This window comes from Loxodonta africana, chromosome X (assembly GCF_030014295.1).
Source record: "Loxodonta africana isolate mLoxAfr1 chromosome X, mLoxAfr1.hap2, whole genome shotgun sequence".
NCBI lineage: Eukaryota > Metazoa > Chordata > Mammalia > Proboscidea > Elephantidae > Loxodonta > Loxodonta africana.
The window spans coordinates 57,469,705-57,486,228 of NC_087369.1; the positions used below are offsets into that span (position 1 = coordinate 57,469,705).

Consider the following 16,524-nt stretch of genomic DNA (forward strand, 5'->3'; position numbering starts at 1 on the left):
CTGGAGGGGAGCTATAGGGGTCTGCTAGTGATGAAGAGCTTCCTTTGGGCCTCTCCAAACAATATAATGTATCGGGTAAAGGCATGGATTCTGGAGCCAGACTGCCTGGGTTCAAATCCTGGCTCCACCACTTACTAAATTGTGTGACCTTATACAAGTTAACCCTATGGACTAGTTAACCCTTTGGGACTAGCACCTTTTCAGGAGACCTCAAAAGTAAGAGGTCATCCTAGTACTCCTGTGTCCTGCCTAAAGCCATTTGTCTGTTTGTTCAGCATTAATCCAGTGCCTCTTGTGTATATTGCCTTTCTTAGTGCTGAGGGCATAAGGTTTTATCCATTTTAAGCAGCACAGGTTGAACCTGTTTTTAATGTAAACCTCATGGTGAAGTGTAACACACATACAGAAGAGTACATAGACCATGGGAGAATGTCATGAAGAGTTTTTACAAGTGAATACGCATGTAGAACCAGAAGGCAGGTCAAGAAACAACATAACCAGCCAGGCCTCCAGAACTGTTTAATTTTTTAACATCTCTGAAATCAGCCTGTGTCTTACAAGCACTGTTGGGTCATAATTTAATTGGTAGGTTTTTTTTTTTTTTGCTTTTCTTAGTGATCCATAAAATAATGGTGTATTTTATAATTTTATAAATCAATGGTGAGTCAGAGTCAGTGAAATTCAGTAATAACAATAACAACCACAGCAACAATAGTGGCAGCTAATGTTTATAAATGCCTACAATGATCCAGACAGTTTGCAGACACCATCTACTTTAATTCTCAATACAGCCCTATGAGGTAAGCATTTTTATTTCTATTTTAAAGACTGAGGAAACTGGGGCCCAAAGAGGTCAAGTAACTCACCCGCGGTCAATTCTTTCACCTCGAGTCTCTGCCTTCTCTAGCCCATGCTCAAGGGGATTCAGAGGTTGGGTGATGCCTTCCTATCCAAAGGTGGAGAAATGGCCCTAGCACCCAGCAGAAGGGAGATGTCTTGGAGCACTGGATTTCTAGGCTTTCTGCAGGGGTGGGGAGGGGGTAATTGATACCTGACAGGTCCTTTCTAGACTCAGTGCTCATGCTGGGAGCCTGGCTGGTTAAGGTGGGAGTGGAATAATGAAATATTTCAAAAATTAAAAGAAACCTGAGACACGCCCCCTCCTCCTCCTCAAGGAGAATTTCCCCTTACATGGTTCTGGGAGAATTTTTAAGGGGCAAAGCCAGCTCCCACTCCTGATATCTTATCCCCAATGCCCCCAATGTCTAGCTGGTTTCCTCCCTCTCCCTCTACCTCCACCTCAATGGTTCAGAAATTCTTCTGCTGCTCTTGGAAACCTGGATTCTCCCTCACCTTTATCTTCCTGCCCCTCTCCTCCTCCTTCTCTAAAGGTAGGATACCTGAGATGTTAAATCTACCAGATTTCAGAAATGCAAAGGGTTAAATTCTTTGATTTTAGGCTTTAATGTGCAAGAGTTTCTAATTACTCCCCTGGGAAGAGCTTCAAACACAGGGACAGGTTTGAGTTACTCCTTTTTTGGAGGAGGATGTCGTGGAGGAAAGGGGAGGAGTCAGTGGCAATAAATGTTTGTGGAAAGAAAGAAGGACAGAAGGAAACAAAAAACCAGGCTAAATGACTAAGTGAATAAATGAAGGCATATATGTAAAGCTAGATAAATAACAGGGACCACATTTGGAATATAAGCAAACTCAGATTTAGAGAGACAAAAAGACAATTACTTTATCTTTGTTTCAAAAATGAGTGAGGAGGATTGAGAAATTTCATACAAAAAGGGGCCTGGCTATTGCTAGGGTGAGTGTGGGGGCCTGTCAGGGATAACAGCACTGGGTAGGGGGTTGATTGGGAAGAAACAGCGCTTAGCGCCTGGATGCAGACAGTAGGGTGCTGCCAGTGGGAAGCAGGGAGCCACAGGTGGACTATGGGGAGGTACACTGGGGATAGCAGCTCAATCGTCCCATTCATCATCCTCATCCTCATCACCGGCCTGGTCCTCCCCTTCATCTGGAGGGAGAGAAAGAGAAGGACATGGAGTGGGAACTCAGGATGGAGCCTCTGGAGGGGTAGTTCCTAGGGCTTGAAAGGCCAGGACTCATGGTGCTGGGGAATGAGGTCTCCTGTTAGGAAATCAGATGTGGGACCTATGCGGCTAGATGAGGAGGGGCCTCTTCAGAGGTGTGAGAGTAGGAGTTTCAGTTTGGGACAAGATAGGGGTTACAGTTGGGGTCTGGGTTCCAGTTGGAGTTAAAATTAATATTATTGTCAAAAATGTGGTTAGTTTTGATACTGTCACCCAAAGGGTTAATGTTAATCAGTATGCTACTTAATGGGTGAATTTGAAAATTATTGTTAAAGGTGAGGTAAGTTATAATATTATTGTCTCATAGTGGGTTAATGTTAGTATTGTTGACTCATTTTTTTTTAGGGAGTTAATATTAACACTTTGTAAAAAGGTTGGGTTAGTTACATTATTATCAACATCACATAATGAGTTAACCTTAATCTTGTTGACATATTATGGGGTTAAAGTTAATATTGTGGACACACCTTGGCATTAATGTTAATATTATTGTCAAAGACAGAGTTAATTATATTGTCACATAAGTTTGTGTTAACATTGTCAAGTAACAAGATTTCTGCTAATACTGTCATCAACACCTGGGGCTAATGTTAATACTGATGGTGACTGTTGGGGTTGCTTTTATGCCATTCCTAGCCCTGAAAAGCAGGTGCTTGGTCCTGGCAGGATGGGCCCAGGACAGGCCTGTGGAGGACAGCCACAGGCTGGGGAGGGCTGGGCTCTCACCTGAGGAATGGATAGCTCTGCTTCTCTTCTGCATCACGTGCATCAGGGCCCCCACCAGCCCCTCTGAGCTCTGTGGTGGTGGCTGCAGTGCTGAGCTCTCTGGGGCCCCTGGAGTCTGCAGCAAGCAGGGGCACAGCACAGAAGGCTCAGGGCCTGCCAAAGGGGCATTCCTCCCTGCCTCTTCTTTATTTCTCCTTCCATACACTCGAATCCCCTTCAATGCTCCAAGCCCACCTCTTCCCTCCAACCTCCCAACTCTATCACTGAACCCCAGAATCCGAAACTTGGGACCCCAACCAGTCTCTGCCCCTGGCCCCCCAATACCTTGACTTGTAGAGCACACCCCAGAGCCCCAGACCCCCATCCCTCCATCCTGCCCATCCTCACCTTGTTCAGCTGAATTCCCTGCCGGATTTGATCCAAAAGTGCCCCCCGACCCCCACCAGGGGCCAGGCCTCCCCCAGACCCCAGAGCAGGAGGGGGTGCAGGAGCAACTGGTCCATCTCCAGAGCTGGGTGGAGGTGGTGGTGGTGGCGGTGGTGGTGGCAGGGGCGGACCTCCAGCTCCGGGGGGTGGTGGTGGTGGTGGTCCGGAGCGTCCAGTGGCTGGAGGGGGTGGTGGTGGAGGGCCCCCTCGGCCTGGGGGTGGGGGTCCCCGTGGTGTTGGCGGGGGCGGAGTACCCCCCAAAGGTACAGGGGGCAGTGGGCCAGAACGACCCTTGTTACCCCCCATAGTAGGGGGCCGGGGGGGCTGGTTTCCTCCTCGGGATGGGGGTGGCGGTGGTGGAAGTGGCTCTGTGGGGTGAGAGTAATACAAAGCTGCTATTATAGTTTTTTTTTTTTGTTTTCAGAGCTTCAGTTTTGCTAATTTGTAAAACAGGTACCCCAACTAACCAGCTCCAGATTTAAGCAGTAGAGGGGGTCTCCATGAGGACTGAGTGACTTCAGTGTATCTCTTAGGTTTTAGCTGCCAGAGCTGGAGGAGAAGGAGGTGTATAGGAGGTGGGGGGGCTCACCTTGGCGCCTCATCTCCTGCCGCACAGCCTCCAGCCCGCCCTGGTCCTCAATGAAGTCGTAGATAAGTTTAGAGGTCTCTGCATCAGTGAGCTGGGCCTCACTGATCCCTGCTCTGGAGAACAGGCTCCGGAGATCTGGGTCCAGATTATTCACCTACCCAGGAGGAAAGAGGCCAGGGCAGGGGTGGGGGGATAAGGTGAGTAGGGAAGGGGCACAGATTATCACTAGATCCACCCCAGAGAGGGATCTGAGAGAGGTATGGGAAGGGGTAGGGACCATGGAGTGGGGTCTGAGGAGTGGTCTATGGAAGGGTGATGGGAGTTGAATAAGGTTCAGGAGACTTCAAGGTTACTTACATCAAATCCATTCTGGGGGTCCCACCCCACGTGGCTGACATGTCTGGGGGAAGTGAGGAGACCCCAGTGAAGCCCCACTGCTCTTTTTTCCCTCCCTTCCTAGAGAAGCCCTCTCACCCTCTCCTGCCCAGAGGGACTCTGAGGAGCCAGAATTAATGAATGACTCGTGAGTGAATGAATGAGTGAGAGAGCAGGTGTTACGGAATTGGAAGGGGTCCATAGTCTGTGGTTCCCATCTGTCCACCCATCCATTTGTCCACATATCCATCCATACGTCTATCTCTCTACCTATTTTCCACACACATCTGTTTACCTATTTATCTACCAATCTGTACTCACACTTGTCCACCCACCTATCTACCCATCCGTCTTACCCATGTGCCCACCTTTCCATCCATCTGCTCATTTGTCTACCTATTCAACCACACACCTCTTTCTCCACATATTCATTGAACACATTCATCCACACATCTGTCAACCCATCCATTCACCCACCTCCACCCAGCCTGCCCACCCAAGGCAGGACGAAGGCAAGGCAAGCGATGTGCCCAGGGTGCAAAATTTAAGGAGGCACTCACTCTCAGAGTCTGAATTGTATTTGCATGAAACCTGAGAGTGACTGCCTCTTTAAATTTTGCACCCTAGGCACCTCACTTGCCTCTGCCTAGTCCCAGCCCTACACCCACCCACCCATCCACTCATCTACTCACCCACCCATCCACCTACCCACCCATCCATCTGCCCATCCTTCCATCTACTCATCCATCCACTCAGCTGTCCTCCTGTCTACTGTCATTTGCCCACCCAGGGATCTATAGTTCCATTGTGGGAAGATTCTCACTTGAATCCACTAGGTGCACCGATATCAGCCTTGCTGATCTTCTTTTTCCCTGAGCGTTTCTTGTCAACTGGGCCAGGTCCTGGTGCTGGGAGCCCACGGTATCGTGAACTCGTGATGTCCGGGTTCTGGATGTCTACTGTCACCAGCCCCAGGGCCGGTGGGCCAGCTGGTGGGCCTGTGGGCAAAATAAGGCAACCATTGACCCATTTACCTAGCAACCAAAGCATAGGGACAAGAGACGGGAAGACGGAAGACTGTGGGGGAAATCTGTGTATGTGTGTTTGATGGTCACCTGAGGAGTGGGTGAGGGGTCCAAGTAGGGTTTATGGAGAAGTGGGTGGGCCCAACAAACCATTCATAGATTCGCTGATTCATTCATTTATTTATTTACTCATGCTTATCACTTAATTACTGACTCATTCATTCATTGACACAGTAACTAATTAATTTGTTAAATCATTCATGTACTTAGTCATTCATTCAATCATAGCTTCCTTTACTGACTGAAATATTGTCACTTATTTATTGTTCATTCACTCATTCATTCATTAATTCACTCAATCATTCATTTATCCATTCATCCATCTATCCACCTACCCACTCACCTATACATTAATACCCACCCACCTATACATCTATATGGAGCCCTGGTGGCGTAGTGGTTAAGCATTGGGCTGCTAACCAAAGGGTCAGCAGTTCGAATCCACCAGCTGCTCCTTAGAAACCCCATGGGGCAGTTCTACTCTGTCCTATAGGGTGGCTATGAGTTGGAATTGACTCGACGGCAATGGGTATACATCTATATATATTTATCTATACGTTCATCTTACCATCAATTCATCCCCCCACTCAGCCATCTATCCACCATCAACTCATCCACCCATTCACCCATCTACCCATCCATTCACACATTCATGAACATCTGCTCATCCATCCACTCATCCATCCACCTATCCATCTATCCATTCACCCATCCATCTGCTCACTTATTCATCTATACTTTCATTCATCCACCCATCCATCCACCCACTCACTCATCCATCCACCCACTCACCTATAGAGTAATCCACCTGCCCACCCACCCAACCATCCATTTACTCATCTATCAACCCATTTACCACTTATCTCTGCTCCCACCCAACTACTCATCCATCTACCACTCTCCCACCCACTCAGAGACCCAAGGAAGAATCAGTACTCACCCCCTAGGTCTCCACCTGGGTGTGGGGGCAGGGGTGGGAGCCCTCCTCTTCTCTCTGGGAAAATGGAGTGGATAGAGAGTTATCACAACCCTGCCATAGGTTCCTGGCCTAGCCTCTTTTTATCCCTATTTACACTTAAGGACTCACCCTCATTGGCTGGTGCTGGTGTTGGGAGTAGCTGGCGTCTGTCTGTGGAGAGACAGGTGGACTGGGAACCAGGACCAGGGGAGGGGCTTTTCTAGCTCCCACCCTTACAGTTACCTCCCCCAGGGCCTCCTCACCTCCACTTTGCCGCTGATTTCTTTTTCGTATCTTCTCCTGTACCAGGGCTTGGAAGGACTGGGCCTCCCCCTCATCCGCAAAGTTCAGCCCTGCTTGGCAGTCCTGCACATGTCTTGGGGTCAGCAGCCTTCCAGACCCCCCACCTTTCCCCATCTCCTCCCCGTACCCCAGCTGAGGCCCAGGGATTGGTTGGTTACTTACATCTCCAGCAAAGGTGTGGAAGAAGGGGGTGGGAGTGGAGTAGACCAGCTGTGAGTACAGCTCCTGTTCCCAGAGCATCCGGCCAGCCTGGAGAGGGGCAAGGTGGGAAGCACACTAACACTGAGGCTCGCTCTGGGCACATGACTTCGTTATCTGAGGAGGGAGCATGGTGTCCAGATTTGGGGCCCCAGGATCTGATTTGAATGTTTTCAGCTCAGTATCAGAGAGCTGGGGGTCCAGGTATCAGATGTGGAGGGTTGGAGTACAGTATGGGGCCAGATACTGCTGTGAGAGGTTTGTACTTGGGGTTCAGTGCTCTAGATGTGGGAACTGGGAGGCCTGAATTTGATGATTTAGAACTCCAGTCCTAGGAAACTGGGGCTCATTCATAGATTCAATCCTACACACACCCTACCTTAATGAAGGTCTTCATTTGAGTAGGTCAAAAAAAAAACCCAAACCCATTGCCATTGAGTCAATTCCAACTCATAGTGACTGTATAGGACAGAGTAGAGCTGCCCCATACAGTTTCTGAAGAGCGCCTGGTGGATTTGAACTGCCAACCTTTTGGTTAGCAGCCGTAGCTCTTAACCACTAAGCCACCAGGGTTAATTCCAATATATGGGGGCTGGAGTCAAGATTTGAGGCTTAGAAATATAGACTTGGGAGTTTTGAGATGAGTTCAGCCAAGCTTGTGCAATTTGGGGTTTGTGGAGCAGGGTTATAACTTAAGAGTTTAGTCAATATTTGAAGGCCCTGGGGTCTTGATATAGTTTTGCTGGTACCATCTTTACGGATTTAGAAGGATAAATTTGGGGTTTAAGCCTGAACAATTCAGGTTGGAGGTTTGTGGAACAGATTTTTGACTTACGAGCTACCTCAGTATTTGAGTGTTTAGGAGTTTTAATATGGGAATTCTGGGGTCCATGTCTGGGTTTAAAAGGCAGATATGGCATAATTCATCATAGTAACAAACTAGAAAAGAAAAACCATATGATTATCTCGATGGACACAGAAAAAGCCTTTGACAAAAAACAAAATCCATTCCTATAAAAACTCTCAGAAAACTAGGAATAGAAGGAAACTTCCTCACCCTGATAAAGGGCATCTATGCAAAACCTACAGCTAACATGATTCTTAATGGTAAAAGACTGAAAGCTTTCCCCTCTAAGATCAGGAATAAGACAAGGATGTTCTCTCTTACCCCTTCTATTTAACACTGTACTGGAGGTTCTTGCCAGTGCAGTCAGGCAAAGAAAAAAAAAAAAAGACAGATTTTTGGTTCAAGACTAAATGGGGTATTCAGGTTTAGGGTTTGTGGAACAGATTTATGACCTAGGAGCTAGGCAAACATCTGGAGTTCAAGAGTTTTGATAGAGGACGTCTGGGAGCCATAATTATGACTTTATAACAGATTTGAAGTTCAGGTATAAATATAATGCTTATTTTTTGGAGTTTATGGCAGAGCTTAGGCTTAGGGTGTGTACTAAATACAGTAAAACCTATGAAGGCCAGAACCTGTGTAAGGAGGAAACCTGTCAGAGAAGGAAAACTCAAATATTTTCCACTAATAGAGAGTGATAGGAAGTGGTAAGACTGCATCCTGTCAAAGGTGGAAAACTTTCGAGACCTGGAAAAACATGGCATTCCTGTCAAGTTCTGGCTCTCACAGGTTTCACTGTATTTGAGGGTTTAGAGATCTTCATATGGGAGCTCTAGGTCAGTCATTGCAGATTTAGAACCAGAGTTTGGGGGCGGTCTGGATGAAGTGTTTGGTTCTGGGGCTCAGGGATTCAGGATCCGGTTGGAGTGTTTGGGGCTATGGACACAGATCTGGGTTTGCAGATTGAGAACAGGTTTGCATGCTCAGTAGGGGTTGAGGGTCACCTGGAGGCCGTAGAGTCGGATGAAGTAGGACTTCTGCGGGTTATCTTTCACGAAGCACACAGCCCCACAATGCTCCTTAGTCCAGTGCTCAGCTCCAGGGGGCAGCGCCAGGTATAGCTGAACAACCGCGGTGGCTAGTGTCTGGGAAGGGAAGAGCAGGGGTCAGTGGAGTCTCGTCAGTGTAGCCAGAAGGTCTTGGAGCCACACCTGGTCCTTCCTTTCCCGTGGCTGCCCTGGGCCCAAAGGAAGAGTTGCAGACAAGGGAAGGTGAGTAGAGCTCACGATCTTCCTGATACTGGTGAACGGTGGCAGGTGGATTCTAGGAGAGGAGATGATGGAGAGGAAAAAGAGGAGGGGAAGGAAGAGGAGGAGAGGGAAAGGATGGGGAAGATGAGCAGGGAGGAGGGGGAAGATGAGAAGGGAGGAGGGGGAAGAAGAGAAGGAAAGGGAGACAGGGAGGACCAGGAGGTCCTCAGCTCACCCAGCATTTCCTTCCAAGCATCTCGAAGAGCCGCTGGTTCTCGTGGTCCCGGAGGAGGGTTGAGGGTATATTCTGCTGAACCCCTGGACCTCCATGGCCCCCAGGTCTGCCTCCCACAGTGCCCCCACTCATGGTGCCTCCTGCCCTTGTCCTCTCTGCCTAGGCTCTGGGTGCAGAGTACGAAGAGGAACTTCCGCAGTGAGCAAGGGAACAGGAAGTACAAAAAAACCACAAGGGAAACAAGTCCTCCAGGGGCCTCTCAGTGGGCCTGGCCTCCTCCTCCCTTGGACAGGCTTGGACCCTCCTCCCTCAGACCAGACTGGCTGGGGTCCTCCTCCATTTGACAGGTTAGAGCCATCTCACTTTGACCAGCTCAGGTCCTCATCCTCCGTTCTAACCGACTGGGACCCATTTCCCTCTGACTGGCTCTAAGTCGCCCTCACTGGTGTGTTCCTGTGATGAGAGTTAAGCCATCGGCAGCATTTCTGCAGGGCTCATTGGGGTAGGAAGCAGTCATGGGGTAGGAAGCAGTCATGGGGCTGGGTGGCCACCTTCCTCCGCATAAGCATCCAGTTAGCCTAGGGACAAGGCCAAAGGCCTCCAGTCCTGAAGGGTTACTGCACTAAAACTAGTCCTTTTCATTACATGAGGAGCACCTATGATCCCACCGCCTAGCCTGAGAATCGGAACATTACCAACAACACACACCCCTCTCTGGCTTACTTCCCCATCCCTTACCCTCGCCTCCCTGCCACTCCCAAATTACTTTCTGCTTACCATCTTTTTTAAGAAAGGAATTTTATAATATATATAAATGCCTAAACAACATAGTTTAGTTTTCATTGTTTTTTAACTTTTAAAAAAAACATGTAATCTTCAGAGAGCTGTTTTTCCACTCAACTTTTTTTTTTATGGAATATACGCTTGTATAGCACTTAATGTGTGCCAAGCACTGTTCTGAACTCTTTGCAAATACTGACTTATTTAAATCCTCCCTACAGCCTGTAGGGTGCATACTATTACCATCTTCATTTTACAGATTAGGAAACTGAGGCACAGCACGGTTAAATGGTTTCCCCAATATCTCCCAGTCAGCAAGGGGTAGAGCCAGATTGCAAGCTAGGCAGGCTGGGTTCAGAGTCCACACTTAATCACTGTGCTCTGCACCTAATCTCTTTCATGTATGTTCCTAAGATTCCTATTTGCCTGTAGCAGTAGTTGTTCCTTTTACTGCTGTATAGTATTCTATTGTGTGACTGCATGGTTTTGTGTATTCCTCTTCTCCTGTTAACAGACATTTGGGCTGTTCCTGGGTTTTGCTCTTGAGAGCCAGGCTGCTGTGCACGCTCCTGGTCCACGTGTGCATGCGTATCTCTCAGGCTATAGTCAACCCAGGAGGGGATTGGTGGGTTGTAGGGTTTGCATATCTCTAACTTTACCAGATGATGCCAGACTATTTCCCCAAGTGAATGCTGGATTAGTCCCCACTGCTCCCTGGCCTTCAGTTTCCCCACTCATCAGGTGCGGCACTGGGGAACACAAAGGTCTCAGGCACGGGTACAGCAGTCTGGGGAACCCGAACAGGTCTGAGTGTGACTAACATTCCCGAATACCTGAAGGGAAATAACATATCTCAGGGTGGGATCCACAGTCCTTCATGGAAATCTCCGTGGCTCCCCACACCTTCAGGAGCAAAGCTTCTCTCCTAACCTGGGTTTCAAAGCCCTTTCTTGCATGGCAGTTTCAACCTGCCTTCCTCCTTCCCACCCTCATAATCTTGTTTGGTGCCCTAAACTCACCAGGCTATTGCATACCTCCAGGCCTGGAGCACCATCCAACCCGTCCATTATAACAAGCCTCTACTTATCCTTAAAAGCCCATTGCATTCATTCATTTTCACACTACTTATTGAGCACTCACTGTGTGCCAATCATGTCTCCAATAGCTGGCACAAACTAACCAAAAACCAAACCCACTGCCATCAAGTTGATCCCAACTTATAGTTACCCAGATCTCTCCCCTATAACTCTACATTGCCAGTTGCCAGACTTCGACTCATGGAAACCCCATGTGTGTCAGAGTAGAACTGTGCTCCATAGGGTTTTCAATGGCTGATCATTCAGCAATAGATCACCAGGGCTTTCTTCCCAAGCGCCTCTAGGTAGAGTCGAAACTCCAACTTTTCAGTTAGCAGCTGAGCACGTTAACCGTTTGCATCACTCAGGGACTCTGTTATGGATTGAAATGTGTCCCCCAAAACATGTGTGTCAACTTGGCTAGCCCATGATTCCCAGTATTGTGTGATTGTCCACCATGTTGTCATCTGATGTGATTTTCCCATGTGTTGTAAATCCTACCTCTATTTTTATGATGTTAATGAGGTGGGATTAGAGGCAGCTATGTTAATGAGGCAGGACTCCATCTACAATCTAAATCAATCTCTTTTGAGACATAAAAGAGAGAAGCAAGCAGAGAGACATGGGGACCTCATACCACCAAGAAAGCAGCAACAGAAGCAGAGAGTGTTCTTTGGAAAATCCAGGATCCCTGCACCTGATAAGCTTCTAGACCAGGGGAGACTGACGACAAGGACCTTCCCCCAGAGCCGACAGAGAGAGAAGGCCTTCCCCTACAAGCTGGCACCCTGAATTCTGACTTACAGCCTACTAGACTGTAAGAGAATAAATTTCACTTTGTTAAAACCATCCACTTGTGGTATTTCTGTTGCAGCAGCACTAGATAACTAAGCCAGACTCCAACTCTACATTAACTCCTTGGTGTCAAGTCATTTCCAACTCCTAGGTGGAAGCAAACTCCCGCAGAGCGGTGGGTGAATTTGAACCACCCACCTTTCAGTTAAAAAAAAAATTTTTTTTTTCAGTTAGCAGCTGAATACTCAACCACTTCACCACCAGATCTCCTTTCCAAATCTACATCACCCACTGCTATTAAGGCCATTCCGACTCATAGTAACCCTATAGGACAAAGGAGAACTGCCCCATCGGGTTTCCAAGGCTGTAATCATTACAGAAGGAGACAGGCACATCTTTCTCCCACAAGAGTAGCTGGTGGGTTCAAACCACCGACCTTCACTTTAGCAGCTGAGTGTTTAACCACTGCACCATGAGGGCTCCTTTCCAAATCTACATTATCCAAAAAACCAAACACACTGCTGTCGAGTCCATTCCAACTCATACAGACCCTATAGAACAGAGTTGAACTGCCTCATAGAGTTTCCAAGGAGCGGCTAGTGGATTCCAACTGCCAACCTTTCGGTTAGCAGCTGAGCTCTTAACCACTGCGCCACCAGGACTCTCTAAAAGGAAAAAAAAATCTACATTAGGAGAACTTAAATCTCTGCTACATTTGCTGGTTGTTCTTGTTGTTGTTTTAATTAACATTTGAAAGTTACGTATTTCCTGAAGTCCTGATGCAAGTTGGAACACGATGAACCTTGAAAACATTATGCTGAGTGAAATAAGTCAGTCACAAAAGGACAAATATTCTATGATCTGACTTATATGAAATACCTAGAATAGGCAAATGCATGAGACCAAAGTTCATTAGTGGTTACCTGGGGCAGGAAGGAGAGGGGAGAAGGGAGTCCTTGCTTAGGGGGCACTGAGCTGCTGTTAAGGGGACAGAAAAGTTTGGAAACACATAGTGGTGACGGTTACACATGATGAGTGTAATTAATGTCACTGAATTGTACATGTAAAATAATGTTGAAATGACAAAGCTTTTGATATATATATGTACTTACCACAATTTTAAAAACGTGGGGGACTTAACTCAGCACCTAAAAAAACGTTTTATATTTCCTGTTATTTCTAAGTAGCAGACAGGTTTAAAATTTATATTTTTCTCTAAATAAACAACCTGGAGCAGATTTTGTTATTTTAGTCCCTAATAGGATTAGTTTCCCCACACTGGAATACTGTGATTTATTAATAATTTTCATATCATTTTTTCATATTATATATTATTGAATTACTCCGTTGACCTACATTAATAATTTGGAGCTAGTTTTTTTTTTTTTTTCTCCTCTTAAATGTGTCCCCATTAGCTCTTGTTTTTCTGCACTGGATGTCAGTATTTGGTGAGGTGATGACCTCAAAGATAAATTGCTCTCCTGGACCTTCAAATAGATCAGAAAAAAACCCAAACACTTAATCCAGCTTTTCTGATTGTTCTCAGCAGGAGAGTTGGTATAACCCAAGTCCATCGACTGCACTGGAAGCAGAAGTTCTAATTTACTTAATAATGTAGTGAACACCCACGAACCCCCAAGCACCAAGTTGTGTTCAATAATGTACAGCCACCTGATGCTCTCCCATGATCTACTCCTGACAAGCCCCCTACCCGCAGTGGGCACTAGATCCGGAATCACTTCCTGCTTATATCTTGTGCTTAAGCTTTTTTTACTTTGAGAGGATCTTACCACAAGATCACGGTCTCCATGCTCAAGCCCTGTGGGGGGTGTCTGCTCCTCACCATGCGACTGAGTCCATGGAGGAGACGTGGACATGGGTTGGGTACAACTGCTGTTCTCTAGGACTGACATAAAGGTCAAGATGGCAAAATTTACGTCACCCCGCCATCCTTCTCCCCTCACCTTTCTGCGCCTCATGGCCCTCCACACCCCTGACTGAGGGGCGCTTCTTGAGCACAGGCCCAACCCAAGGAAACAACAGCTCCCAACCCTCAGCTCCAACGCCCCCTTTTCATAAGAACCATTTTGGAAGGCCTCGTTTACCAGACTGAGTGACATTCATGGATGTTACAAGTCTTGGCTTTGTGAGGCTGTCCCCCAGCATCTCAGCCGCTGCCCACTCAATGCCAGTACCTCCATCATTATGACAGCCAAAATTGCCCCCCAGGAATTCCCAGAACACACCCGAGGGCGGAAAGGAACAGGACCCGTCTTGTTCACGGAGGTGTCCCCAGCTCCTCACACAAGACCCTGCGTGCAGTAGAGGCTTAATCAATGTTTGCTGAATCAGTAATAACTGTACAGTGTAGATATCCATGCTGTAGCTATCCAGACTTGCCACCCTCTCCCCACAAGGCTCCCTGTCCTTTCTTCACTGATAGCCTTTATAATCTGGTATCCCCTTCTGCCTGGGGAAAAAAACAAACCACACGTCAAGTCGACTCCAACTCATGGACACCCCGAGTGCTTCAGAGTAGAACTGTGCTCCACAGAGCTTTCTTGGATGTGATCTTACAGAATCGGATTGCCAGGCCTTTCTTCTGTGGCACCACTGGGTGGATTTGAACCGCCGACCTTCCAGGTAGTAGCCGAGAGCAAACCATCTGCACCACCCAGGGACCTTGCCCGGGGAAAGGGAGAAGAAAAACAACTCGAGGTGTCTCTACGCTGTTCACCGAAGCTATGGTCAAATAGGTTCTTTAGGGGCCCTCAAGCCACAAGCCGAAGGGAAAATTTCCAGTCCTGGTGGGGTGACGTGATTACAAGGTGTGCACAGAAAAGCAGAGACACCTGTGGTTCTCCCATCCATAGTGAAGATAATAACAGTGGTTAGGGTTGTTGTGGCGACTAAATGAGATAATTCATGTAAAGTCACTGGGACAGGGTTTGACACGTAATTATACATTATTGTTTTTGGGTTTTTTAAAAAAATTATCCTGGTGAAAATGATTAGCTTTAATCAGTGTTTAAATGCCAAGTAGATCGCAGTACATCCGAACAATTAAAACAAACCATAATAATTAAAACCAGGAAGCTATGTAAATACAGTATTCTCTTTGAATAAGCTTTATAATTTCAATCTTGTATAATCTTTTGTTGTTGTTGTTATGAAATAGTTGGGTAACTTCGATAAATGAACTATCAACCGTGCGGCCTAGCATTCACACCCTCCCCTATCAGACTTTCAAGTCAGAGGCCCAAAACACATGACCACCTCTCCACTGCTCTTTCTTCACTTTTCTCAGAGGGCTTTGAGATGCTCCTGGAGCCCACCCTGCCAACCTCAGAAGTCCCACCCACCGCGTTTCCCGCCCTACTCCCTCCACCTGCGCAGGAAACGCTGTGAGTCAGCCCCCCTCTTTCCCTCCCTCTAGGTTTGTGCTGCTAACCTTGGACCAGCCAGGGGTCCCTTCTAGTCCCTACACTGTCCACGCCCTTAAAATCACCATCAACTCTCCCTGGATGGACGCTTCCTTCCTCCTTGCACCCCAATCTGTGACCCCCATAAGCGCCCACACCCCTGTCTGTGTGACCCCGGGAGTACTAACACTGCAGCCTGGAATGGACCACAACGGGTGTGGGGAGGGACGACGCAGAAATGGAACAGTCCGCGGAGGATCGTACCACCGGGGAGGCGGTGGCCATCCTGTTACATACCATTTTATTTGTAGGGGAGAACTACTAAAGGGAGGGCCTGGATGGCGGGAAGGGTTAACGGCTGGACTACTATGCAGCCCAGAGGTTGGGGTTCGAACCCACCCAGAGGCGCGTCGGAAGACAAGCCTGGCCTCTGCTTCGGAAAGGTCACAAGTTTGGAAACCCTGTGCAGCAGTTCTACTCTGCACACGTGGGGTCGCCGTGCGCTGGAATCGATCCCCGGCCCCGGAATCTGCCCAAGCTCCTAAGGGATAGGGGAATGTCGCGATCTTGCTCATCCGAAGACTCCCTTCCCGTCCTCCCGACTCCCACCCACCTTGGGGGACCTCACCCTGCAGCCGCACCCTCAGCCTCTCTAACGTCCGCCATCTTAATCTCTCTCCCCCAAACCCCACGCCGTCGAGTCGATTCCGACTCATAGGAGCGCCTGGTGGCTTCAAACTGCTGACCTTTTGGTTAGCAGCCGTAGCTCTTAACCGCTACGCCACCAGGGTAACGCCCTCTCGAGCCCTTCATTCCCAGCCAGTTCTCAATGCACCAAGTAGGCAATTGGCTCATGGTGGGGAGGGGGAAATCGAGGACCGCCGTGAGCCCCGATTGGCCGGAAACCGAAGTCTCCTCCTTGCTACGCTTTGAAGCTTCCGGGTTCTCCGAGGGAAAACATAGCCCCGTCGCCATTCTGCGCGCCGGGCTCCTATTGGCCGCTGGTGTGGCACATGCGCGGTGGATGCCAGTCCAGTGTATTTGGGTGCGCTGAGGTGGGGCCTTGAGGATTTAGGCTGGAGAGTTCTAATACCGCCGCTGAGTGTCAGTATGTTCACCTGTAAAAGGTGCTGAGGATGGTGCTTACTGTTGGGGTTTAGTGAGATCACGCGCCAGGGTGTGGCGCTCGGTGTGCTGGGCTATTCGATCTTAACCTCTGTGACAAACCCAGTAGGACAAACTTAACCGCCGCCCAGTCGTTCTCGCATTCACTTATTCTCCAGTTTACTCAAAACAAAAAGTGTTGCTTTGAGTTTAGGTTTTAGGAAAACTCCCAGAGGTTACGTTAATGAAGTTAAGT

At 48.0% G+C, this 16,524-nt stretch overlaps 1 protein-coding gene across 1 annotated transcript; it reads right to left on the minus strand.

Moving 5' to 3' along the window:
- Window positions 1-566: 566 nt before the first annotated feature.
- On the minus strand, window positions 567-9,721 carry WAS (WASP actin nucleation promoting factor). The gene is made up of 12 exons (XM_010597707.3): window positions 9,092-9,721; window positions 8,611-8,751; window positions 6,724-6,810; window positions 6,522-6,624; window positions 6,388-6,429; window positions 6,241-6,294; window positions 5,039-5,213; window positions 4,198-4,240; window positions 3,841-3,994; window positions 3,213-3,619; window positions 2,826-2,940; window positions 567-2,023 (listed from the first exon to the last, which is right to left on the minus strand). The coding sequence occupies exons 1-12, from the start codon at window positions 9,221-9,223 to the stop codon at window positions 1,968-1,970; spliced, it is 1,509 nt and encodes a 502-aa protein (XP_010596009.1). The 5' UTR covers window positions 9,224-9,721; the 3' UTR covers window positions 567-1,967.
- Between the last annotated feature and the right edge of the window lie 6,803 nt (window positions 9,722-16,524).

Excerpts from the sequence above, each read along its gene's own strand:
- WAS (XM_010597707.3), bottom strand. The coding sequence starts at position 9,223 with ATGAGTGGGGGCACTGTGGGAGGCAGACCTGGGGGCCATGGAGGTCCA. Across the intron at positions 6,295-6,387 it reads ACCAGCACCAGCCAATGAGG|AGAGAAGAGGAGGGCTCCCA; the intron begins GTGAGTCCTTAA and ends CCATTTTCCCAG. Across the intron at positions 3,995-4,197 it reads ACCCCCAGAATGGATTTGAT|GTGAATAATCTGGACCCAGA; the intron begins GTAAGTAACCTT and ends CCTCCTGGGTAG.